This window comes from Myxocyprinus asiaticus, chromosome 35 (genome assembly GCF_019703515.2).
Source record: "Myxocyprinus asiaticus isolate MX2 ecotype Aquarium Trade chromosome 35, UBuf_Myxa_2, whole genome shotgun sequence".
NCBI classification, from domain to species: domain Eukaryota; kingdom Metazoa; phylum Chordata; class Actinopteri; order Cypriniformes; family Catostomidae; genus Myxocyprinus; species Myxocyprinus asiaticus.
In genome coordinates, this window is record NC_059378.1 from 7159500 (window position 1) to 7179951 (window position 20452).

The 20452-nt window shown below is 38.3% G+C and overlaps 1 protein-coding gene across 3 annotated transcripts in view; it reads right to left on the reverse strand.

The window, feature by feature from the left end:
- Nucleotides 1–20452, reverse strand: part of LOC127426176 (arf-GAP with SH3 domain, ANK repeat and PH domain-containing protein 2-like) — a 71527-nt gene that overhangs the window by 36259 nt on the left and 14816 nt on the right. For all 3 annotated transcript variants that reach the window (XM_051672794.1, XM_051672795.1, XM_051672796.1), the window contains 8 exons: nucleotides 12417–12489; nucleotides 9647–9792; nucleotides 9247–9321; nucleotides 7117–7166; nucleotides 6444–6573; nucleotides 4732–4817; nucleotides 4204–4279; nucleotides 302–388 (listed from right to left, as the gene is read on the reverse strand). In XM_051672794.1, coding sequence (XP_051528754.1) covers nucleotides 302–388; nucleotides 4204–4279; nucleotides 4732–4817; nucleotides 6444–6573; nucleotides 7117–7166; nucleotides 9247–9321; nucleotides 9647–9792; nucleotides 12417–12489 — 723 coding nt within the window. The remainder of the gene's footprint in view (nucleotides 1–301; nucleotides 389–4203; nucleotides 4280–4731; nucleotides 4818–6443; nucleotides 6574–7116; nucleotides 7167–9246; nucleotides 9322–9646; nucleotides 9793–12416; nucleotides 12490–20452) is intronic.

The following is a 20452-nucleotide window of genomic DNA, read 5'->3' on the forward strand; positions in this document are numbered from 1 at the left end:
GTCTGATTCAAATTGATAACTCGAGACTGATTCATTAAAAAGAAAGGACCAGCTCATGAGAGTCAATCAGACTACACCAGTTGCATGCTATAGACCTACAATAAAACCACACCATACATTCTGTGGTCATATGGAGAGTGGAAAGTGTTAAAAAAAAGCCAGTTTTGAGTTGGTAAGGTTAACAGCTGGGAATGTAAGGTGAAAAGCAGGCATGAGAAATGTATGCTTAAGTTGGAAAATTTGAGTGCATGCATGTGCATTCAGGGTGGGAATGAGGTGTGAAAAGAGTGTCATTCTGTACCTCTTTCAGTTCGGGCTGCAGAGCTGGTTTGAGCTGGTCTCGGAGAGAACAGAGTTGTCTCTTCTCCTCATCCTGCTTGTGTTTGATCTGTGAAAACACATGCACACACACTCTTAAATTGCTCCAAACACATCTTACACATACTTTCCAACTTGCACATTCCACTAGCTGTGTTTTTCTGACCGTGATTACTTGAGCTTTGGATGAGACAATGCCCCTTTCATTAAGTTGTCTGTCATTCACAACATCACTGTAGCGGAAAGAAGCGGTCTGCTTTATCAACCACAAACTTGTCCTTAACCAGGGTTTACTGTTACCCAACGCTTGCGGCACTGATTTTCCTTGATTGTGTCCGTGTAATTGAGAGCTGCGGAGGCCGGTAACCTTGATGTGGCGAGATCAAAGCAACAAAACTTCTCTGTTGTGGTTCTTTGTGGTGTAGGGTGAAGCAATATAGCATCTGAAGCAATATAAATACAGCAATATATGAGTCAGTTTCTACTTGGGCACCTCAGATGCATCTTAGGGTCATGTACACATGTAGATAAGCATATTTAGCCTATACTATTGATGTGTGCTGCTAAGTATACAAAGCAATAACATTTTAATTTAAATAAACTACATTGGTACATTTTTTGAAGGAAATATGAGTGGTTGTGGGTGTTTGTCTGTTTGTTTAAATCCCTAACCTTAGCAAACACCACTAATACTGCAATGTGAGCCACTTTCTACTTTGGCACCTCAATGGAGTCACGTACACGTAATGAGATGATTGACGCCTAGAAGTCTTGATCTGTGTGTTATGCACCGATATTAACATTTTGGGCCGATACTGATTTTAACAAAAAATATAGACCCATACCGATAAAGATACCGATATTTTGCCACTTACATTATTTTATCATCAGATCACTGTTTTACTTTGGAATTATGCTGCAATGAAAGATAAATAGAAAGTAAAAAGATAAAAAATATACAAAAAAATAAAATAACTAAATATGATAACATAATGATTGATATGAAAAAAAAAAAAAGTTATTTTGTACTTTTAAAACATTTTTGCACTCCTGTTTTTGCAGTCCAAAACAACATTCATACTACGTATATGTTGGGCAGTTTCTCGAAAATATCAACCTCATCATGGAAGTTTTAACTAAAGCAACAAAGTAGTATAATATAGTATTATAGTGGTATATTGGATAATAACTATAGCGCATGATTTCTAAGGCGATCTATTTTAATGTTTGCTTTACATAACTACATTTACAAGCTTGTTCCAGTGTGATCAAATTGCATGGTAGCTCAACTGACAGAGCGTTGCACTTCCGATGCAAAGGACAGGAGTCCACGACCTGAAGAGCATGCGAGTCAACCATGAGCCGAAAATGTCACAGAAGCACCAAAAAATGACGTGGTTGCTTCACCCTAAGGTGTAGGGTAGGAAGGTAGATTTTGCTGATTTAAAACTCAATCGAGCAATAACCTTAAAAACATAATCTGTTTGGGAGTGCATTTACAGTAACTCGCTTTCAGCGCCCCACAGTTGACGTTTCACCTTGGAACTGCCACAATATATCTAATGAACCACATAATATCATTTTGGAAAAATGTCGATGTAGATCAGGCTGGACTGGGGATATGTAGGACAGTGTGGACTGAGTGATCAGGACTCAATTTGCTCATCCTGACCTTCATTGCTGCAAAGTGAGATGTGCTCTGAATACAGATTAGCTCTCTCCAGCACAAGGCCGTGCCTCCCATAAACACACACACAAAGCTGATCTTGTTATCTTCAGGGTGAATTTTAAGAATAAAACATGGGCCTCATCTGTTAAATCATATGACTTATTTTAACAGTCTTTTTGGATGTCAACGCCTTTTTATACATTGTGACCTTTCCTTGGGCATGCAGTTACTCCATAAATAGTCTGAATTAACATATGAAATGTCAGTGTACTGTAGTATAATTAAGCTAAATTGATGCAATATACCTTATTCACAGTAGTGCCATGTTTGGTTTTTGACGAGGCTGTGAGGGGATAGACTCGTGGTTTCTGGAGTTTCTCTCAAGTGTTTTTTTTTTTTTTTATTATTATTTTTTTACGTTTACAACCCATTGAAGAGATTGAACATTTATCCCTCACAGCCTCATTGTCATTCCCGTCATAAATTAAAGATGGCGCTACTGTGGATAAGATCCATAATCTAAATGATAATTCTTCAATATTTCACACCATTAAACGGATAGATAAATTCTGTCATTATTTACTCATCCTCATGTCATTCCAAAACTACAGCATATGCTGGTATTTTTTCCATGGAACACAAAAGGAGAATTTTGAAGAATCGTCATGCAGCTCTATTCCATACAATGACAATTTACAGTGACCATGACAAAAAGTACTGTAACAGCATCATGAAAGTAGTCCATATGACTATAATATATGTGATATATTCCAAGTCTTCTGAAGCCATTAGACAGCTTTGTGTGATAAACAGACCTAAATTTAAATCATTAATCACTCTCGGGGGGGGGCTTGGGTAGCTCAGCGAGTACTGACGCTGACTACCACCCCTAGAGTCGCGAGTTCGAATCCAGGGCGTGCTGAGTGACTCCAGCCAGGTCTCCTAAGCAACCAAATTGGCCCGGTTGCTAGGGAGGGTAGAGTCACATGGGGTAACCTCCTCGTGGTCGCTATAATGTATGGTTCTCGCTCTCGGTGGGACGCGAGGGGAGTTGTGAGTGGATGATACGGAGAATAGCGTGAAGCCTCCACACGCGCTACGTCTCAGCGGTAACGTGCTCAACAAGCCACGTGACAAGATGCGCGGATTGACGGTCTCAGACGCGGAGGCAACTGAGATCTGTCCTCCGCCAGCCAGATTTAGGCGAGTCACTACGCCACCACGAGGACTTAGAGCGCATTGGGAATTCCAAATTGGGGAGAATTAAAAAATTAAATCATTATTCACTCTCAAATGAAATCCATTATACAAATTATTAATAGCTCTCAAACCAAATATTTTGACGTCATAATGTTTGGTCACAAGACATGATAATGGTTGCTTTTCTAGTGCTTTATATAGCCTTTTTTGGTGCTTGATACACTTTATATCAATTAACTGTTGTTTTATTAAAAAGAAAAAAACAATTGCTTTAGTGTTCCACAGAATAAATCACATTATATGAGGGTACAAATTACATGACTGTGGCAACTTTTTGCAAAATTACTTTACGTGGTATTAGGTGAAATGTCCACTGTGGGGCGCTAAAAGCGAGTTACATTTTCTTCCAAAAATTTTAATGCTCTATTGAGTTTTAAATCAGCAAAACCTACCTCCCTACTCAAAACCTTAAACCTAAACTGATAGTGTCATGCAAAGCAAATGTGAGATGGCTTCTCTGACGCTTTCGGCTTACGGGTCAACTCATGTGTTCTTCTTTACTCCGGTCTTTTGCATCACAAATGCAATGCTCTATCAGTTTTTATGTACTGCACAATTTTATCACATTTAAATGAGCTTGAAAATGTAGTTGGCTATGTAATACAAAAGTTAAGATTTATCTGCTTACAAGTCATGCACTACAGTAAAAGTGCTTTGATGTCATAAGATAGCATTTTGTGAGGAACAGGGTGAAAAGTAAGTGTTTACGAACTGATAATCTGCTGTTTTCCTTGTGATTTGTGTGGAAGTGAATAAAAGTCATTGTTGTAGCGCCTCTAGTCTTCATTTCACCAGGAAACTGCAGCGACATATGTGCAAGCCACATGAAAATCATTTTGCAATAATGTAGGTATAGTAATGTGATTCTATGAGATCAGGTTGGTAAATAGTCTCCTGTCCCATGCATCAAGAAGGAACACAAAACAGCCATGTTTATGTGGGCAATAATCACTTACAGCACTGAGCTGTTCTGTCAGGGCATCAATGTACTGCTTGAGCTTTTCCGTTGCAGCCAGACACTCCTGAAAGAAACTGACAGAAGAAACCCTTTTAATTACAAATCCCATAACACAACAGCATCAGTTGTCAAGCCAGCTTCTCCCTTCCTCCATCACTCTTTCTTTTAACGGTTTCTTGCCCTCATAAATTCATTCACACCCAGAACAGCTTGACAGACTCGAGCAAGGATGGAATAGAGAAGCGACTATAAAGCAAGATAATCAGTCACACCATACAAACATTTAGCAGCATTTAACACTCTGATGGTGCCAAGCAGGCACAGGTGTGCTGTCAAACTCACAGATTTTCCTTCACACGGATGACTTTATTCATTTTGCCTTGGCACAGTTCAAGCTATTAGACAGCTCTATTGTGGGGGACTGATTGTCTTAGTTTACAAGGACTTTTCTTCAGAAAGATCTTCATGAAAATGTATTATGATAGTTCCAAAACCTTTAGATTAATACAGATATCTGTCGACTTACTTGCATTGAGAGTGATAGTGTTTGATGAGGTTCTGGAGCAGGTCTACTCCTTTCTTGCTCTTGATTTCGTTAACTTTGATGAGATACTGTTTGGAAAGACATGAGGGGAAAACAGTCTACTCAGTGAAAAATGTTTGTTTTGAGATTTCCACAAAATTTGAACAGTTCACAAAACCTTAGACATCCCCAAGCTCTTGAATGTTCGTTATTGTTATTTTCCTCTTTACAATTGCATTTTGTAAGGTTGTGAATGAATGTTGCTAAATTAAAATGTAAAATGTGAATATCTTTGGATAAAATAATAATGCTTTAAATGCAGTACTCTTTGCTCTGTTAAACAAATGTTTAATATTTAAACCCATTTTGCAGAATTACACAATCAGAACAGAAAACATAAAAAGGCTACGTTCACACCACAGCTGAATGTATCTCAAATAGGATTGTTTTCCCCTCACATGTGACACAGACTTGTTAATTGGATGACAGTGTGAACAGCCACAAATGCACATTGCAGCTGATATTTCCAAATCCGATCTTTGTGATTTTATGGTCTGTTTCGTTTGTAAGCGCTTCAAAGATAATTAAATTCCACCAAATGACTTATAAATACTACATTAGCCATCAAAATAAATGTATAATTATAGTTTTAATTATAATTTAAACTGGATACAGACCAGTATCTGATATGGACTACATTTAAAAGATTTGAGCAGAAAATCAGATTTCAGCAAAGATTTCAATTTTCAAACTCAAACTGGAGTTAAAGGGATAGTTCAACCAAAAGTGAAAATTCTCTCATCATTTACTCACCCTCATGCCATCCACGCCTTTTTTTCTGCTGAACACAAAATTTTTAGAAGAATATTTCAGCAATGTAGGGCCATACAATGCAAGTGAATGGTGACCAGACCTTTGAAGCACCAAAAAGCACATAAAAGCAGCATTAAAATAATCCATACAACTCCAGTGGTTTAATATATGTCTTCTGAAGCGATGCAATCACTTTGGGTGAGAAACAGATCAATATTTCAATCCTTTTTACAATAAATCTCCACTTTCACTTTCAGAAAGTAAAAGAATGTGGAGATTTATAGTAATAAAAAAAAAAGACTTAAATATTAAAATGTTTCTCACCCACACCTATTATATTGCTTCTGAACACATTAATTAAACCACTGGAGTCATATGGATTACTTTTTGTGATTTTTGGAGTTTGAAAGGTCTGGTCACCATTCAGTTGCATTAAAAGGTCCTACAGTGCTGAGATATTCTTCTTAAAATCTTAGTTTGTGTTCATCAGAAGAAAGAAAGTCATAAACATCTGGGATGGCATGAGGATGAGTAAATGATGAGAGAACTTTAACTTTTGGGTGAACTATACCTTTAAGAACAGAGTAAAAGCTTTTTATTAACAATTACAATGACTATTTGTAAGGGGAATCCACATCCACTTTTACTAAATCCTTGATGGAAAACATAGCCTTGGTTTACAGCACAAAGTGGAAAATAAACATTGACAATCAAACTGCACTGTATTCCACTTTGGGCCCCCTCATTGGGCCAATCTGCAGTTTGGAATAATGGTGAACTATGTTTTTGCTTTTCAAAATGACTCAATATCAGTTGTGAGGAGCTGATCTGAGATCATCATTAATCTAACACATCAGTTCTGTTCCTCTGTGGCAGCTTATGCAATTGTGAGCAGATCTTACTTCACACATCTGTAGCTGGAACATCCTGCGCTCTTTCTCCATATCTTCTGCAATCTCTCCTCCGCTCACCTCCGTTCGCACCATACCATACTGCTTAGCCAACTCCCTCTTCTCCTTCTCAATTTTAGTGCTGAAGGCAAAAGGCAAGGGGACACATGAGTGTGGCAAAAATGTTGCACAAAATAATACACTACACTACATAGTAAAAACCAGTTGGAAATATTATAAAAGAAGTGAAGAAGAACACTTATGAGAATCAGAATTAAATGAAGAACAGAAATTATATACAAAAATAAACAGAAGTGGTAGAAGAGAGTCCATCAACCCGGGTGAATACATAAATGTGTGAAGAAAACAACATATGAAAGGCATACAACAGAAAGTGGTGGTAAAGCTATAGAGAAAATGTAACATGGGAGGCAAAGAGAAACTAAATCCCACACAGTTTCTAAAATTGGTTGACGTGTGATAGCTAAGCACATCTCTGTTGTGACAGAATAAAATATGATAAAAATGTTTTCCTTTTCTCAGGCCAGTTTTTGAAGCTTTTGCGATATCTCTCCCATCTAACGAATCAAAACAAAATCTGAGCACTGAAAAAGCCAAGGGCACAGGCACACATATCCAGAAAAAGTACTAAACAGCATAAAAACAGCGTTATAACAAAACTTACAATTTATTTTCATAATCCCTCCACGCCTTTTCAAATGGTTTTTTCAGGTCCTGACAAGATGAAAACAAGGAGTTAGGAACAGAGGCACAATTATGTCATCTTAAAAGACAAAAGCATCTAGACAGATACAGAAGAATTAAGAGAAGTATTTGCCTTAATACCATTTGCTTACATTAAACACTATGTTGATGTTAATGATCTATGAAACAGATCTCTGCCCGAATCCACTGAAAGACAGAAATCTGCATAACAAAATTGCATGAAAACACCCTAAAGCGGTTTATTTTGTGATAATGACCGGCTGATTGTAAATGATCCTGCTTATTACTCTGCTGCTTACCATATAAATAAACAAATGGATATGAAATATTGATTTGAGACTGTGGAGTGATATGAAACTAGCACAACTACACAACATTTTTTTTTTTAAATAGCTCTTCGGTTAAACTTGTTTCAATCATGGACAGTGGTTCCACATGTTTGAAATAAGTTTTCTGAACTTAAAATTACTATGTAATCTCAACACAAACACTTTGTGTAGAAAGAACCTAGCTGAATTGGGTAAACCCAACAAAATTAGTCATGTTTCCACTATCGGGCCAAATGAGGGCGTGCTAGTGCATGCCAGGGCCAGTTGCGTTCCCACTGTCACTTCTGGGGCTTCAACATGCCACCTCGGGGGTTTCTCAGGGCCAACGTCCAATGGCCAACTGGGCGGGGCCAATGTCAAAGACAGAGGTTTGCCGAACTTCCCAGATTGTGTATCCAGCGGTACAGGTTCGGGAAAATTATTTAAATTGCAAGTACAGTACAAATCCTTTAAAATGCACAATGGACAAAGGAGTGCCCAAAGAAAGAACTTTCCATGGTTCAAGGTCATGGACAGTGTTGCTGGGATATCATCCCGCTGTTAGTGGAGAGACCACACGGGACACCATGGCAGTTCCAGTCGATGAGTGGTCAAAGCTAACTTATCTTGCTAACTAGCAAATGTTTTCAAATTATATAAACTCAATATTCTAGAGTAGACAACTAGATAACTTGATAGCTCAGCTTGAGCTTTCCTCTTGCTTGTGAATGGGCAGGGTGTGTGATGTTGGCACCAGGGCGCCGTGTTAAGGGCGTGTTTTAGGGCAACGTTGTGGGGCTACTGGCACAATGGTGGGAACACAGACCGAATTTGGTCTCCCGCCGCAAGGTCCAAGGCTATTGGCCCTGGCTGGCCAGATGATAGCCCTGGTTCACACTGGCGTGATTGTGGAAAATTGGCTAATGTAACTCAAATAAATTGAAGAGATTCTTTATGTACTATCTAGTGAAAGTGAATGTTAGCATGCTAAACACATGCTGGTTGGGAGCACTACAGTGTAGTTTAGTAACTATGCTATGGAAGCGAGCAATCGATTTCATGTGCAACATCTACCTGTCCTCATCTTTAGCTCAAGCTCCACTCTTCAACATAATGGTGACCCCCAAAACTCCAACATAACAGAAACTCTTCTAAATCTCAAGATAACAAAACATTAAACACTAACAAGTATCCCCATTTATATTCATCTTGCACAAGAAACACATAAAACAACACTTAATATTAACATTTACTCTCCCTATCGAGTCCCATGGAAAGTATTCTGTGAAATGGAAATCCCATGCTACATTAACACCATAAAAATTACTTGTATGGATTAAGTAAACTTCCATTTGACAGATTTAAATGGATAGAACGCAATGAAATCAAGTTGTGACAAAAGAATTGTGTTGCCTTAGCTCATTTTAATTAAGTAAATTGAACAAGCAGCACAAATCCGTTTTCTGAGTGCAGAAAATCGGTTGCCAAAAATTACCAAATATTTGACCACAGAATGCAGTGACTGACCAATTATCAAATCAAGCATTTCAGATAGATGTATAATAAGAATATGGTAATCAATCAATACCGTGGTATATACTGTATTAAAGTTACCAACTTATGCCATCTCTGTACTATGGTAACACCATATAATTTGTAAGGGAAGCAATAAAATCTAAGAAAACAAAGACAGATTTACACATTGATTTTTTATTCTTATATGTTTTACAAATCAAACACAATGTGAATCACTTCTTATTGTGTTCAAGATTTCTACTTACACCTTTGACCTCTTTTAGATCCCCTTTTACCAGCGAGTCCAGGAAAAAGTTGATGTTGTGCAACATGCTCTTCAACTGATAGAAAAGGAATTATAAAACAGAAACTGTGAGCAGGCAAAATCTATTTAAACCCAGTTAATATAAGCATACTGTATGCAGAAACAAGCATCAAAAACTTGTTTTTCCTTTAAAATTCAATTTAATGTGAACATGGCTGGTGAGGATAAGAAACTGTGGACAGAAAACTAAGACAACCTTTGGTGGGGAAGCCGAGCGGTTTGTAGATAAGACATATCTTGTAAGTCCATACTGTGACTAATACTAAAAACAGTCTTTGGGATTATGCAGAAGCTGGGTATTGTGACAGAAAAAAACCCTCCCCATGCTCCATGTGTCTCACCAAGTTCTTCATTGGCGTCAGCAGTTCTTTGGAGAATTCTGCGAATTTATTAAAGGCAGAGGCCACTTCCGGTTCTCCATTGCTGCGGAAATTCACAGCCAACTTCTCCATGGAATTGATGTATGACTCCAAATGTGATATGTGGTCTGGAGAGAAATAACCATGAGAAATTCAGCAGAAGCTGTTAAAATATAACTGAGAAAACATGTGAATGTAACTAATGGCACATTCAGACACACTTTAAAAAAAAACAGTGAGGCATTGATGGGTTTGGGTCTCAGAGGGGGTATTTGTCTTCAACTTCATTCATATTCACAGCTGTGCTGCAGGAAATACTTTGCATACACTGTCAATTTCTCCAATGAATTAACACAAAATCAAAAAGACAAGCATAAATGATGCTTACAGTCTGGTAAGGTAATTCTAAAACAATGCCATAGTGTAGACAAATACTAGTGACATAATATTGCTATATACTGCACCTTTATCCAGCCTTAGATTTGTTAAAAAAGATTGCTATAAGGTAGGGGAGACCACAATTGGTTGGCTATATGTGAGTTATAATAGGATGAGGTCAGAAAAATGTACCATCTGAATGTTTGCCCTCTTGACCCACACTCACTAATGTTGTCAGGACAATTCAAATCTGCCAAGATGAGGACAACTTTTCAATTTTTCTGTCAAAACAATATTTAGTGCTATAAAAATGTTTTTAAAAAATTAGATAGGGATATTAAAAATATATGAGTGTTTGTAAATAGATATGGGAACCAGTTATCACTACTTAATATTACTGTAATATACATTTTGATGGTGATACATTATGCTGTCTGGCTAACATAATTTATGAAAAGAGTATGAGTGGGGATGGTTGACACATTGATTTCAGGATTGGTTGGCACATGAAGTGTAATATAAAAATAATTAATCATAATAACTAATACCTACCAAAAAAAAAAGCAAGAAAACCATGTTTACATGAGATTATAAATCATTGGCTTGTTCTCTGCTTTTGACATCAAAATGTAAACAGGTATGAGCACAACATTTGCGCACATTGAATAAGCTGGTAAAACCGCTGATAAAGGTGTTTACATGCAACACAAATCTACATTTTTAGATCAGTTTATGCCTAAACTGTTTATGACCTTGCCCAGATAAAGGAAAGCCGTTTAAGGCGTTTACGTTGCCTTACACATTGTCAAGATCATGCATGTAAACGCGCTCATTCATAGCACATCTGAACATTTATATACAGTACTGTGCAAAAGTTTTAGACACTTGTGAAAAATGTTGCATAGTGAAGATTTCTTGAAAAATAATGCCAGAAATAGTTTTCATTTATCATTTGACATCATACTAAGTCCAGTAAACTAAAAAAGCTAAATCAATATTTGGTGTGACCACCTTTGCCTTCAAAACAGCACTAATTCTCCTACTTACACCTGGACAGAGTTTTTCTTGGTTGTTGGCAGACAGGATGTCCCAAGCTTCTTGGAGCATTTGCCACAGTTCTTCAATCTATTTCGGCTGTCTCAATTGCTTCTGTCTCTTCATGTAATCCCAGACTGACTCGATGTTCAGTGGGGGTCTTTACGGGGCCATACTATCTGTTGCAGGGCTCCCTGTTCTTCTATTCAATACTATTTGCTAAATGAATGTTTGGGAGTCTAAAATGTATATCTCCTACTGACACTTTAAAGCTGAAGATATAAATAACCATCTTAAGACAAATGTTTTTGGGAAACATCTTATGTGCCTAAGACTTTTGCACAGTACTGTATATGTAGATACACACAAGCAAAGGGCTTATATAATTTGATAAAAAGGTAACTGTAGGAAAAAACATCTAAAGTAGCTGTACTGGTTATTTATGTAATTAAATTGCATGATAAAATATTTTAATAGTTCAAATTAATAATTTCATAAATTAATTATATTAATATGATAAATTGATATTAGTGTTGGTAAAATAAGCATTTTATTTTTTCTGTTTGTTGCTTCCCTCTTAAAACTATTGCCTTTTATCACTGTGCACTCAAAGAAAATAATTTTGCCTATTTTTATTTATTATTATTATTTTTATCCCCTTTTCTCCCCAAATTGGAATGCCCAATTCCCACTACTTAGTAGGGTTCTCATTTCTCGTGGTGGCGCGGTTACTCACTTCAATCCGGGTGGTGGAGGACAAGTCTCAGTTGCCTCCGTTTCTGAGACAGTCAATCCGCGCATCTTATTATGTGGCTCGTTGTGCATGACACCGCGGAGACTCACAGCATGTGGAGGCTCACGCTACTCTCCGCAATCCACGCACAACTTACTACACGCCCCATTGAAAGCGAGAACCACTCTACCCTCCCTAGCATCCGGGTCAATTTGGTTGCTTAGGAGACCTGGCTGGAGTCACTCAGCACACCCTGGATTCGAACTCGCGACTCCAGGGGTGGTAGTCAGCATCAATACTCGCTGAGCTACTCAGGTTCCAATTTTGCCTATTTTTAATATTTACACATTTTAATTTCATAACAAAATTAATTGTGAAATGTTTAACAAAATGTAATTAATAAAACATAAAATATCTCATTTGTTTTTCTATTAAAGGTTACTCAATTCAATTTGATGGAATATTGTTATGAAATTGAAATGCATAAATCTTAAAATAATTTTTTGAGTGAACCAATCCCAGAAGATGTGCCAACCAACTCTGTATTGGGGTTGGTTGGCACAATTGCACAAAATAGATTTAGTCATACAAATATACAAACGTTACCTTGTCCAGATATATTCTTTGCTTTGGCTGCTTTCTTCATTTTCTGCAATATTGTACGGTCAGAGTCCAAGGCCTTTAGATAGATTCGATGGATGGATGGATGGATAGATGGAAAGATAGATTATATATTCATACAATATCACTTCGATTAATTTAAGCTGTGCTGAAATGCACACAAAAACATTTAAAAGCATATGCACACCACTTAACACAAACAGAACATTAAACAGCTCGTTAAAGAAAAAAATTTCCTGTTTCAAAAAGAGCACTTACATGGAAATGGTAATCATGAATAGATTGTGAAATTATAAAAGCTTTGCGAGTTTGCCCTCTGAAATGGCACTGCAGAAATTACACCTGCAATATTTCACTGAAATGAGGCATTTTCTTTTAAATAGACTGCATGGCTTATTTATTTTCCCCCATTGCAATTCATTTACTTCCTTTACTTAACACCACACTGAGCTGTAAAATCTAATGTAGTGGCATGCATTATGCAACAATTTAGTCGCTATACTGGAGTATGAAGTTTGATTGTTGTGTCTATCCAAACAAACAAGCAAGAGCAAACGAGAAAAAATTATTAACAGCTTCATAGTCACTTGTTTCCAGTCTGCCATCTGAGCCTATGATGCTTCACGTTGTGTGGTTCATAACTGTAGCATGGTTTAGCTGGGGCAAAATCTTCAATGATTTGGCACATTTTAAAGGCTATTTTCACCTACCACAACAGTTTTAGAAGTGTTATTCATTACGTGGCCCTTCAAGATTTTAGCAGCTCCCATGACATTCCAAGACAATGTTTTACCTAGAGCTCACTGCAAAATGCTGCAACACACCTAATATAGAGTCTCTGAAAGTCTAGTTTCTTCACAACTCATGGGAAATAAGGGTGATATATCAAATAGTTACAATTTTCTTGATGATTTTAATGTGCTTTTTATTTGCCCATTAAGTTTCCTAAAGAGTGTTTTGGATTTTCTTGATCTCTTCTTGTCTCACAACTTGCAAGCACTGTATGTCAGAGACTTTTAATAGTGTCTCAGGGTGATTTAAACTTCAGCAGAAATGGCGTTTGGTTGGTACATTCCATTTATTTTTGAATCAATTTAAACAGTCCATTTCAATGAGCCGACTCAAAACTCTGATTCAATGATTTTGCATCACTCACAAATTTTCATGGAGGTCTCTGCATGGCATTTTCCATGAAATTAAAAGTTTTAGTAAAAATGTATATGTAGGTATCAGTGTCAAATGGTTCCTCTGATTAAGAACATAAACCTTTTAAGCCATTTCAAAGCAAATACATACACATATATTGATATATAAAGAGAATATAGCCAAAGGCTGAAAAATATTGCAATATATGTATTTTCCAGCCCTAATGGGAAAGAGTATTTCCTGTGGATGTCTGTCCCAATTATATCTCTTTTTGTTCAGGATAAACAATTTGTTTCTCAGGGTGCAGAATAAAGCCCTGCAGAGGGCCATAATACTTCCTCATATCCCCCATCAGTCTACTTAGCAGTGCCCTAAACTATGCGTTCCCCCAAGAATCACTACCTTGCACACTGAGTGGCCTTTCTCATTCATGGACTCACTCACTTATGAAATGGATTATACTGTATATACACTGATCAGGCACAACATTAAAGCCACCTGCCTAATAATGCGTAGCTCCCCCTCATGCTGCCAAAACAGTGCCAACCCGCATCTCAGAATAGCATTCTGAGATGCTATTCTTCTCACCACAATTTTACAGGGTGGTTATCTGAGCTACCGTAGACTTCGTCAGTTCGAACCAGTCTGGCCATTCTCTCTCTGTTGACCTCTCTCATCAACAAGACATTTCCATCCACAGAACTGCGAGACGGGCTGGTTTGAGTATTTCTGTAACTGCTGATCTCCTGGGATTTTCACGCACAACAGTCTCTAGAATTTACTCAGAATGGTGCCAAAAACAAAAAACATCCATTGAGCAGTAGTTTTGTAGATGGAAATGCCTTGTGGATGAGAGAGGTCAACAGAGAATGGCCAGACTGGTTTGAACTGACAGAGTCTACGGTAACTCAGATAACCACTCTGTAAAATTGTGGTGATAAGAATAACATCTCAGAATGCTATTCTGAGATACGGGTTGGCGCTGTTTTGGCAGCACGAGGGGGACCTACACAATATTAGGCAGGTGGTTTTAATTTTGTGGCTGATCAGTGTATATATATATATATATATATATATATATATATATATATATATATATATATATATATATATATATATACACACACACACACACACACACACACACACACATACACTACCGGTCAAAAGTTTTGAAACACAACTCATTCTTTGTTATAATTTATTTTCACATTTTGGAATAATAGTAAAGTCATCAAAACTATGGAATAACATAAATGGAACAATGGGAATTATGTTGTGACTAAACAAAATCCAAAATAAATCAAACCAAGTTATATTTTAGCATCTTCAAAGTAGTCACCTTCGCCTAGATTTTGCAGACATGTACTCTTGACATTTTCTCAACCAACTTCTTGAGGTATCACCCTGGGATGATTTTTAAACAGTATTGAAGGAGTTCCCATCTATGCTGGGCTGATCAGTGGGCTTGTGGATGAGAGAGGTCAACAGAGAATGGCCAGACTGGTTTGGCTGCTTTTCTTTATTATTTGGTCCAAGTCATCAATTTCAAAAACTTTTTTTTTCAATTAAATTTTAGTTTTATAATGAAATAAATTAATATGGTGGCACAATTATATTTTTGTCTACAAAACTAATTTCAAACATTTAAGCATACACTTTCAGATCAAAAGATTTTTAAGATCATGAGAAACATTTCAGTCAAATGTTTCAAAACTTTTGACCGGTAGTGTATATTTATATATATATATATATATATATATATATATATATATATATATATATATTAGTATATATACATACACTGATGAGCCAAAATATTATGACTACCTGCCCAATATTCTGTTGGTCCAAAACAATGGCGACCCGATGAGGCATTGACTCTACAAGACCCCTGAATATATCCTGTGGTATCTGGCACCAAGACGTTAGCAGTAGATCCTTCAAGTCCAGTAAGTTTCGAGGTGGAGCCACCGTGGATTGAACTTGCTGATCCGGCACATCCCACAGATGCTCAATCGGATTGAAATCTGGAGAATTCGGAGGCCATGGCAACACACTGAACTCTTCATCATGTTCCTCAAACCATTCCCAAATAATGTGTGGAGTGTGGCCGGGCACATTGTCCTGCTGAAAGAGGCCAATGCCATCAGGGAATGCCATTGCCATGAAGGGGTGTACCTGGTCTGCAACAATGTTTAGGTAGGTGGCACATGTCAAATTGATGTCCACATGAATGGCTGGATCCAGGGTTTCCCAGCACAACATTGCCCAGAGCATCACACTCCCTCCATCAGCTTGTTGTCTTCCCAAAGCTGGCGCCATCACTTCCCCAGGTAAATGGCGCATCGGACCTGGAAACCTTCTTCCACTGCTCAAAGGTCCAGTTCTGACACTCGTGTGCCCATTGTAGGTGCTTTCAAAGGTGGAAAGGAGTCATCATGGGCACTCCGACTGGTCTGCGTTTACACAGCCACATACGCAGCAGGGATGCGATGCACTGTGTGTTGTTACACATTCCTCCCGTAACCATCATTAAAATTTTCGGACCAGATGGGATAGCCTTCATTGCCCTCATGCATCAGTGTCGACGGTGTGTGGTTTGTCCCTCCTCGGACCACTGTCAGTAGGTACTCACCACTGCTGACCGGGAGCACCCCACAAGCCTTGCAATTTCAGAGATGCTCTGACCCAGTCATCTGGCCTTAACAATTTGGCCCTTGTCAAAGTCACTCAGGTCTTTACTCCTGCCCATTTCTCCCACATTCAACACGCCGACTATGAGAACTGATTGTTCGCTTACCATCTAATCTACCCAGACCTTGACATGTGGCTTTGTTAGGAGATGATCAACATTATTCACTTCACCTGTGAGTAGTCATAATGTTTTGGCTCATCAGTGTATATTCAACCATACATTCATCCTTTATGCAAAAAAGAACACTAAAACTCTAAAACTACACTTTGACATTTTCTAATGAAAATGTGAGTGGTGCATGCCTGCGCAAAAGATGCTAGTGTGTTGTGGGTGTTTGCCAGGGCATTGCACTGTGGTTGCTAAGGTGTTCTGAGTGGTTGCTAAATGCTTACTGGCTTACCCACAAGTCTCTATGCTATTCTAGTCCCTAGATATGGCTCGGGTACCTCCCTCAATTCTATAGAATTATTTTTATTTGCCCATTTTATCATCCACCAGGTGAAAATAAAAGTCTGATCACAAAATAGCACACAACTAGGCGCATGATTTAAGTATTATTCATGTCCATATAGCACAAACCATATGGCACGAGTTACACACCAAAGTTTAAGGGTTAGTTAGGGGTTTGTCAGAATCCCTAATGGCATGGTCACATTTACCTTTGCACTGCAAAATTTTGTGACCGTGATACAGTCATCTCAATGGGAATCCGCACGATCGTTAATTTCGAGCAATGGAGAAGAATTTCCCCTCGCAGATTATGCATGGATGCAAATTCGCCACGTTGACAAATTGGAAGTTGGCAGTGAACTCTGTGTTGGCGGTGCTTCGTACACAGCTACACTGAATATTCACAATAGAAAAGGATATAATTTTAGCGGAGAGTTTCTTTTTAACTTTACCCGCCCAGAGTATAAAGTCTAGCATTAAAAAGAAGCTGCAATACAATACAAAGCCTGTTCACACAAATAAGGCTGGGCATAGAAATGCATCTATTCTTTAACTTCAAACTCTTGAGACATGTTTTGTAAGTTCTGTTCTCTGGTTTTTGTGCAGTTGTGTTGTTTTCTGTTGATAATATTGCTGGTGGTCCGGTTGAAGCAAAACAGTGCAGAACTGCTACTCTCGTACACTCTCATGAACTCACACAGCACAGCAATGGTCGGTGAGCATTTACACTAAATAGTACATTAGATTTTGGACCGTTTCTTCAGAACAAGGCATAAGTAGCACAAAATAATTTATAAGACTTCTAAATTATACTTTTGCATGAATTTTCATTTTTGGGTGAACTATCCCTTTAACTCTTTCCCAAATTAAGTCTAATTAACCTGTTTGTTGTTCTGCATCTTAAGTGCACTCACAGGTAGACAATCAACAGCAATCACATAACACAATTACAACTCCATAACTCATCACTGCACAGAAAAACTGACTTTAACTAGATTCTTTGTTCTCCTTAGCCTTGATGAAATAACATCCTTTAAAAAAAATCCCAGTTGCTATGGACACTTTTTTCCGTTTCAAAGCCGAGGACCTCTGTGTCTCTGACATGTTTTATCTTGTTTTTATTCTCTAAGGAAACCAGTCTGTCAAATGCCAGCATTAATGGATTATAAGCAATTAATATTCATGGTGTCTCACATTATAGTATGAAGAGGCAAATGTAAGTCACTGTTATGATTTCAAAAAGCTCATAATGAACTCCTTATGCAGCACATTTGAGAAACATGTTGTTTGTGATGTGAAATCATCTGACACTGAGCAAGAGTCAACAGTCATTGATTGAACCAACATTTAAAGTGGAAATTCTGTCATTATTTACTCGCCTCCATGTCGTTACAAACCTTCATGTCGATAGATTGGGTGAACTATCCCTTTAAACTGAGCGAAACTGGAACAGGATGGTTTCATAACTGCCCGCATCAAGAATGCTTTACTTTCTTATTTTAAAGCCCTCCCAGTGACCACTGTTATGCTTACACTGGGCCAATAACAATTTAACTGTGCGGTAGTCCACCTGATACAGCATTCCAGCCTGAAAGCACGTTCCCCCTGACTAGGCGAATTCTGTACTCAGCACAGCTAAACTCTTTTGTTCTTTGCGGCAACAACTGTTTCTGGCTTTTTAGCATGGCTTTTGTATGCAAACAGTGCAATTACATGAAAAATGCTTGTGAAATTCTACATAGAGAACAGTCATGAGACAGAACAAACTAATTAGACATGACATAAACAGTCATGAATGCTGGATTTGGTCATGGCAAAACCAAAATATCAGCCAGTATTTGTCCATTTTGAGATTATAGGCATCGGCCGATAATCTTTCCTGTTTAGCCTAACAAAAGTGTTTCCCCTTCTGTCAGTTCCAAATATAATCCCAGTCTTGTCAATAGATAATAAACATTTTCGTTTTTAAATATTTTTGTCATTAGCAGCAGATCCTTTAAATCCTGTAAGCTGCGAGGTGGGGCCTCCATGGATTGGAATTGTAGGTCCAGCACATCCCATAGATGCTCAATCGGATTGAGATCTGGGGAATTTGGAGGCCAAGTCAACACTTTGAACTCTTTGTCATGTTCCTCAAACCATTCCTGAACACTTTTTGCAGTGTGGCAGGGCGCATTATCCTGCTGAAAGAGGCCACTGCCATCAGGGAATACCGTTGCCATGAAGAGGTGTACATGGTCTGCAACAATGTTTAGGTAGGTGGTACGTGTCAAAGTAACATCAACATGAATGCCAGGACCCAAGGTTTCCCGGCAGAACATTGACCAGAGCATCACACTGCCTCCGCCGGCCTGCCTTCTTCCCATATTGCATCCTGCTGCCATCTCTTCCCCAGGTAAACGATGCAAAAGCACCCGGCCGTCCATATGATCTAAACGAAAATGTGGTTCATCAGACCAGGCCATCTTCATCCATTGCTCCATGGTCCAGTTCTGATGCTCACATGCCCATTGTAGGCACTTTCGGCGGTTGACAGGGGTCAGTATTGGCAATCTGATCGGTCTGTGGCTACACAGCCCCATACGCAGCAAGCTGTGATGCACTGTGTGTTCTGACACCTTTCTATCATGGCAAGCATTAAGTTTTTCAGCAATCTGTGCTACAGTGGCTCTTCTGTGGGATCGGACCAAACGGGCTAGCCTTCGCTCCCACTCGCATCAATGAGCCTTGGGTGCCCATGACCCTGTCGCCGGTTCACTGGTTGTCCTTCCTTGGACCACTTTTGGTAGGTACTAACCACTGCATACCAGTAACACCCCACAAGACCAGCCTTTTTGGAGATGCTCTGACCCAGTCGTCTAGCCATCACAATTTGGCCCTTGTCAAAGTCACTCAGATCCTTGCGCTTGACAAACACATGAAATTCAAGAACTGACTGTTCACTTGCTGTCTAATATATCCCACCCCTTGAGAGGTGCCATTGTAATGAGATAATAAATGTTCTTCATTTCACCTGTCAGTGGTTTTAATGCTGTGGCTGATCAGTGTATATACAGTTGTGCTCAAAAGTTTGCATACCCTGGCAGAAATTGTGAAATTTTGGCATTGATTTTGAAAATATAACTGATCATGCAAAAAACCTGTCTTTTATTTAAGAATAGTGATCATATGAAGCCATTTATTATCACATAGTTGTTTGGCTCCTCTTTGAATCATAATGATAACAGAAATCACCCAAATGGCCCTGATCAAAAGTTTACATACCCTTGAATTTTTGGCCTTGTTACAGACACACAAGGTGACACACACAGGTTTAAATGGCAATTAAAGGTTAATTTCCCACACCTGTGGCTTTTTAAATTGCAATTAGTGTCTGTGTATAAATAGTCAATGAGTTTGTTAGCTCTCACGTGGATGCACTGAGCAGGCTAGATACTGAGCCATGTTGAGCAGAAAAGAACTGTCAAAAGACCTGCGTAACAAGGTAATGGAAATTTATAAAGATGGAAAAGGATATAAAAAGATATCCAAAGCCTTTAAAATGCCAATCAGTACTGTTCAATCACTTATTAAGAAGTGGAAAATTCAGGGATCTCTTAATACCAAGCCAAGGTCAGGTAGACCAAGAAAGATTTCAGCCATAACTGCCAGAAGAATTGTTCGGAATACAAAGAAAAACCCACAGGTAACCTCAGGAGAAATACAGGCTGCTCTAGAAAAAGACAAT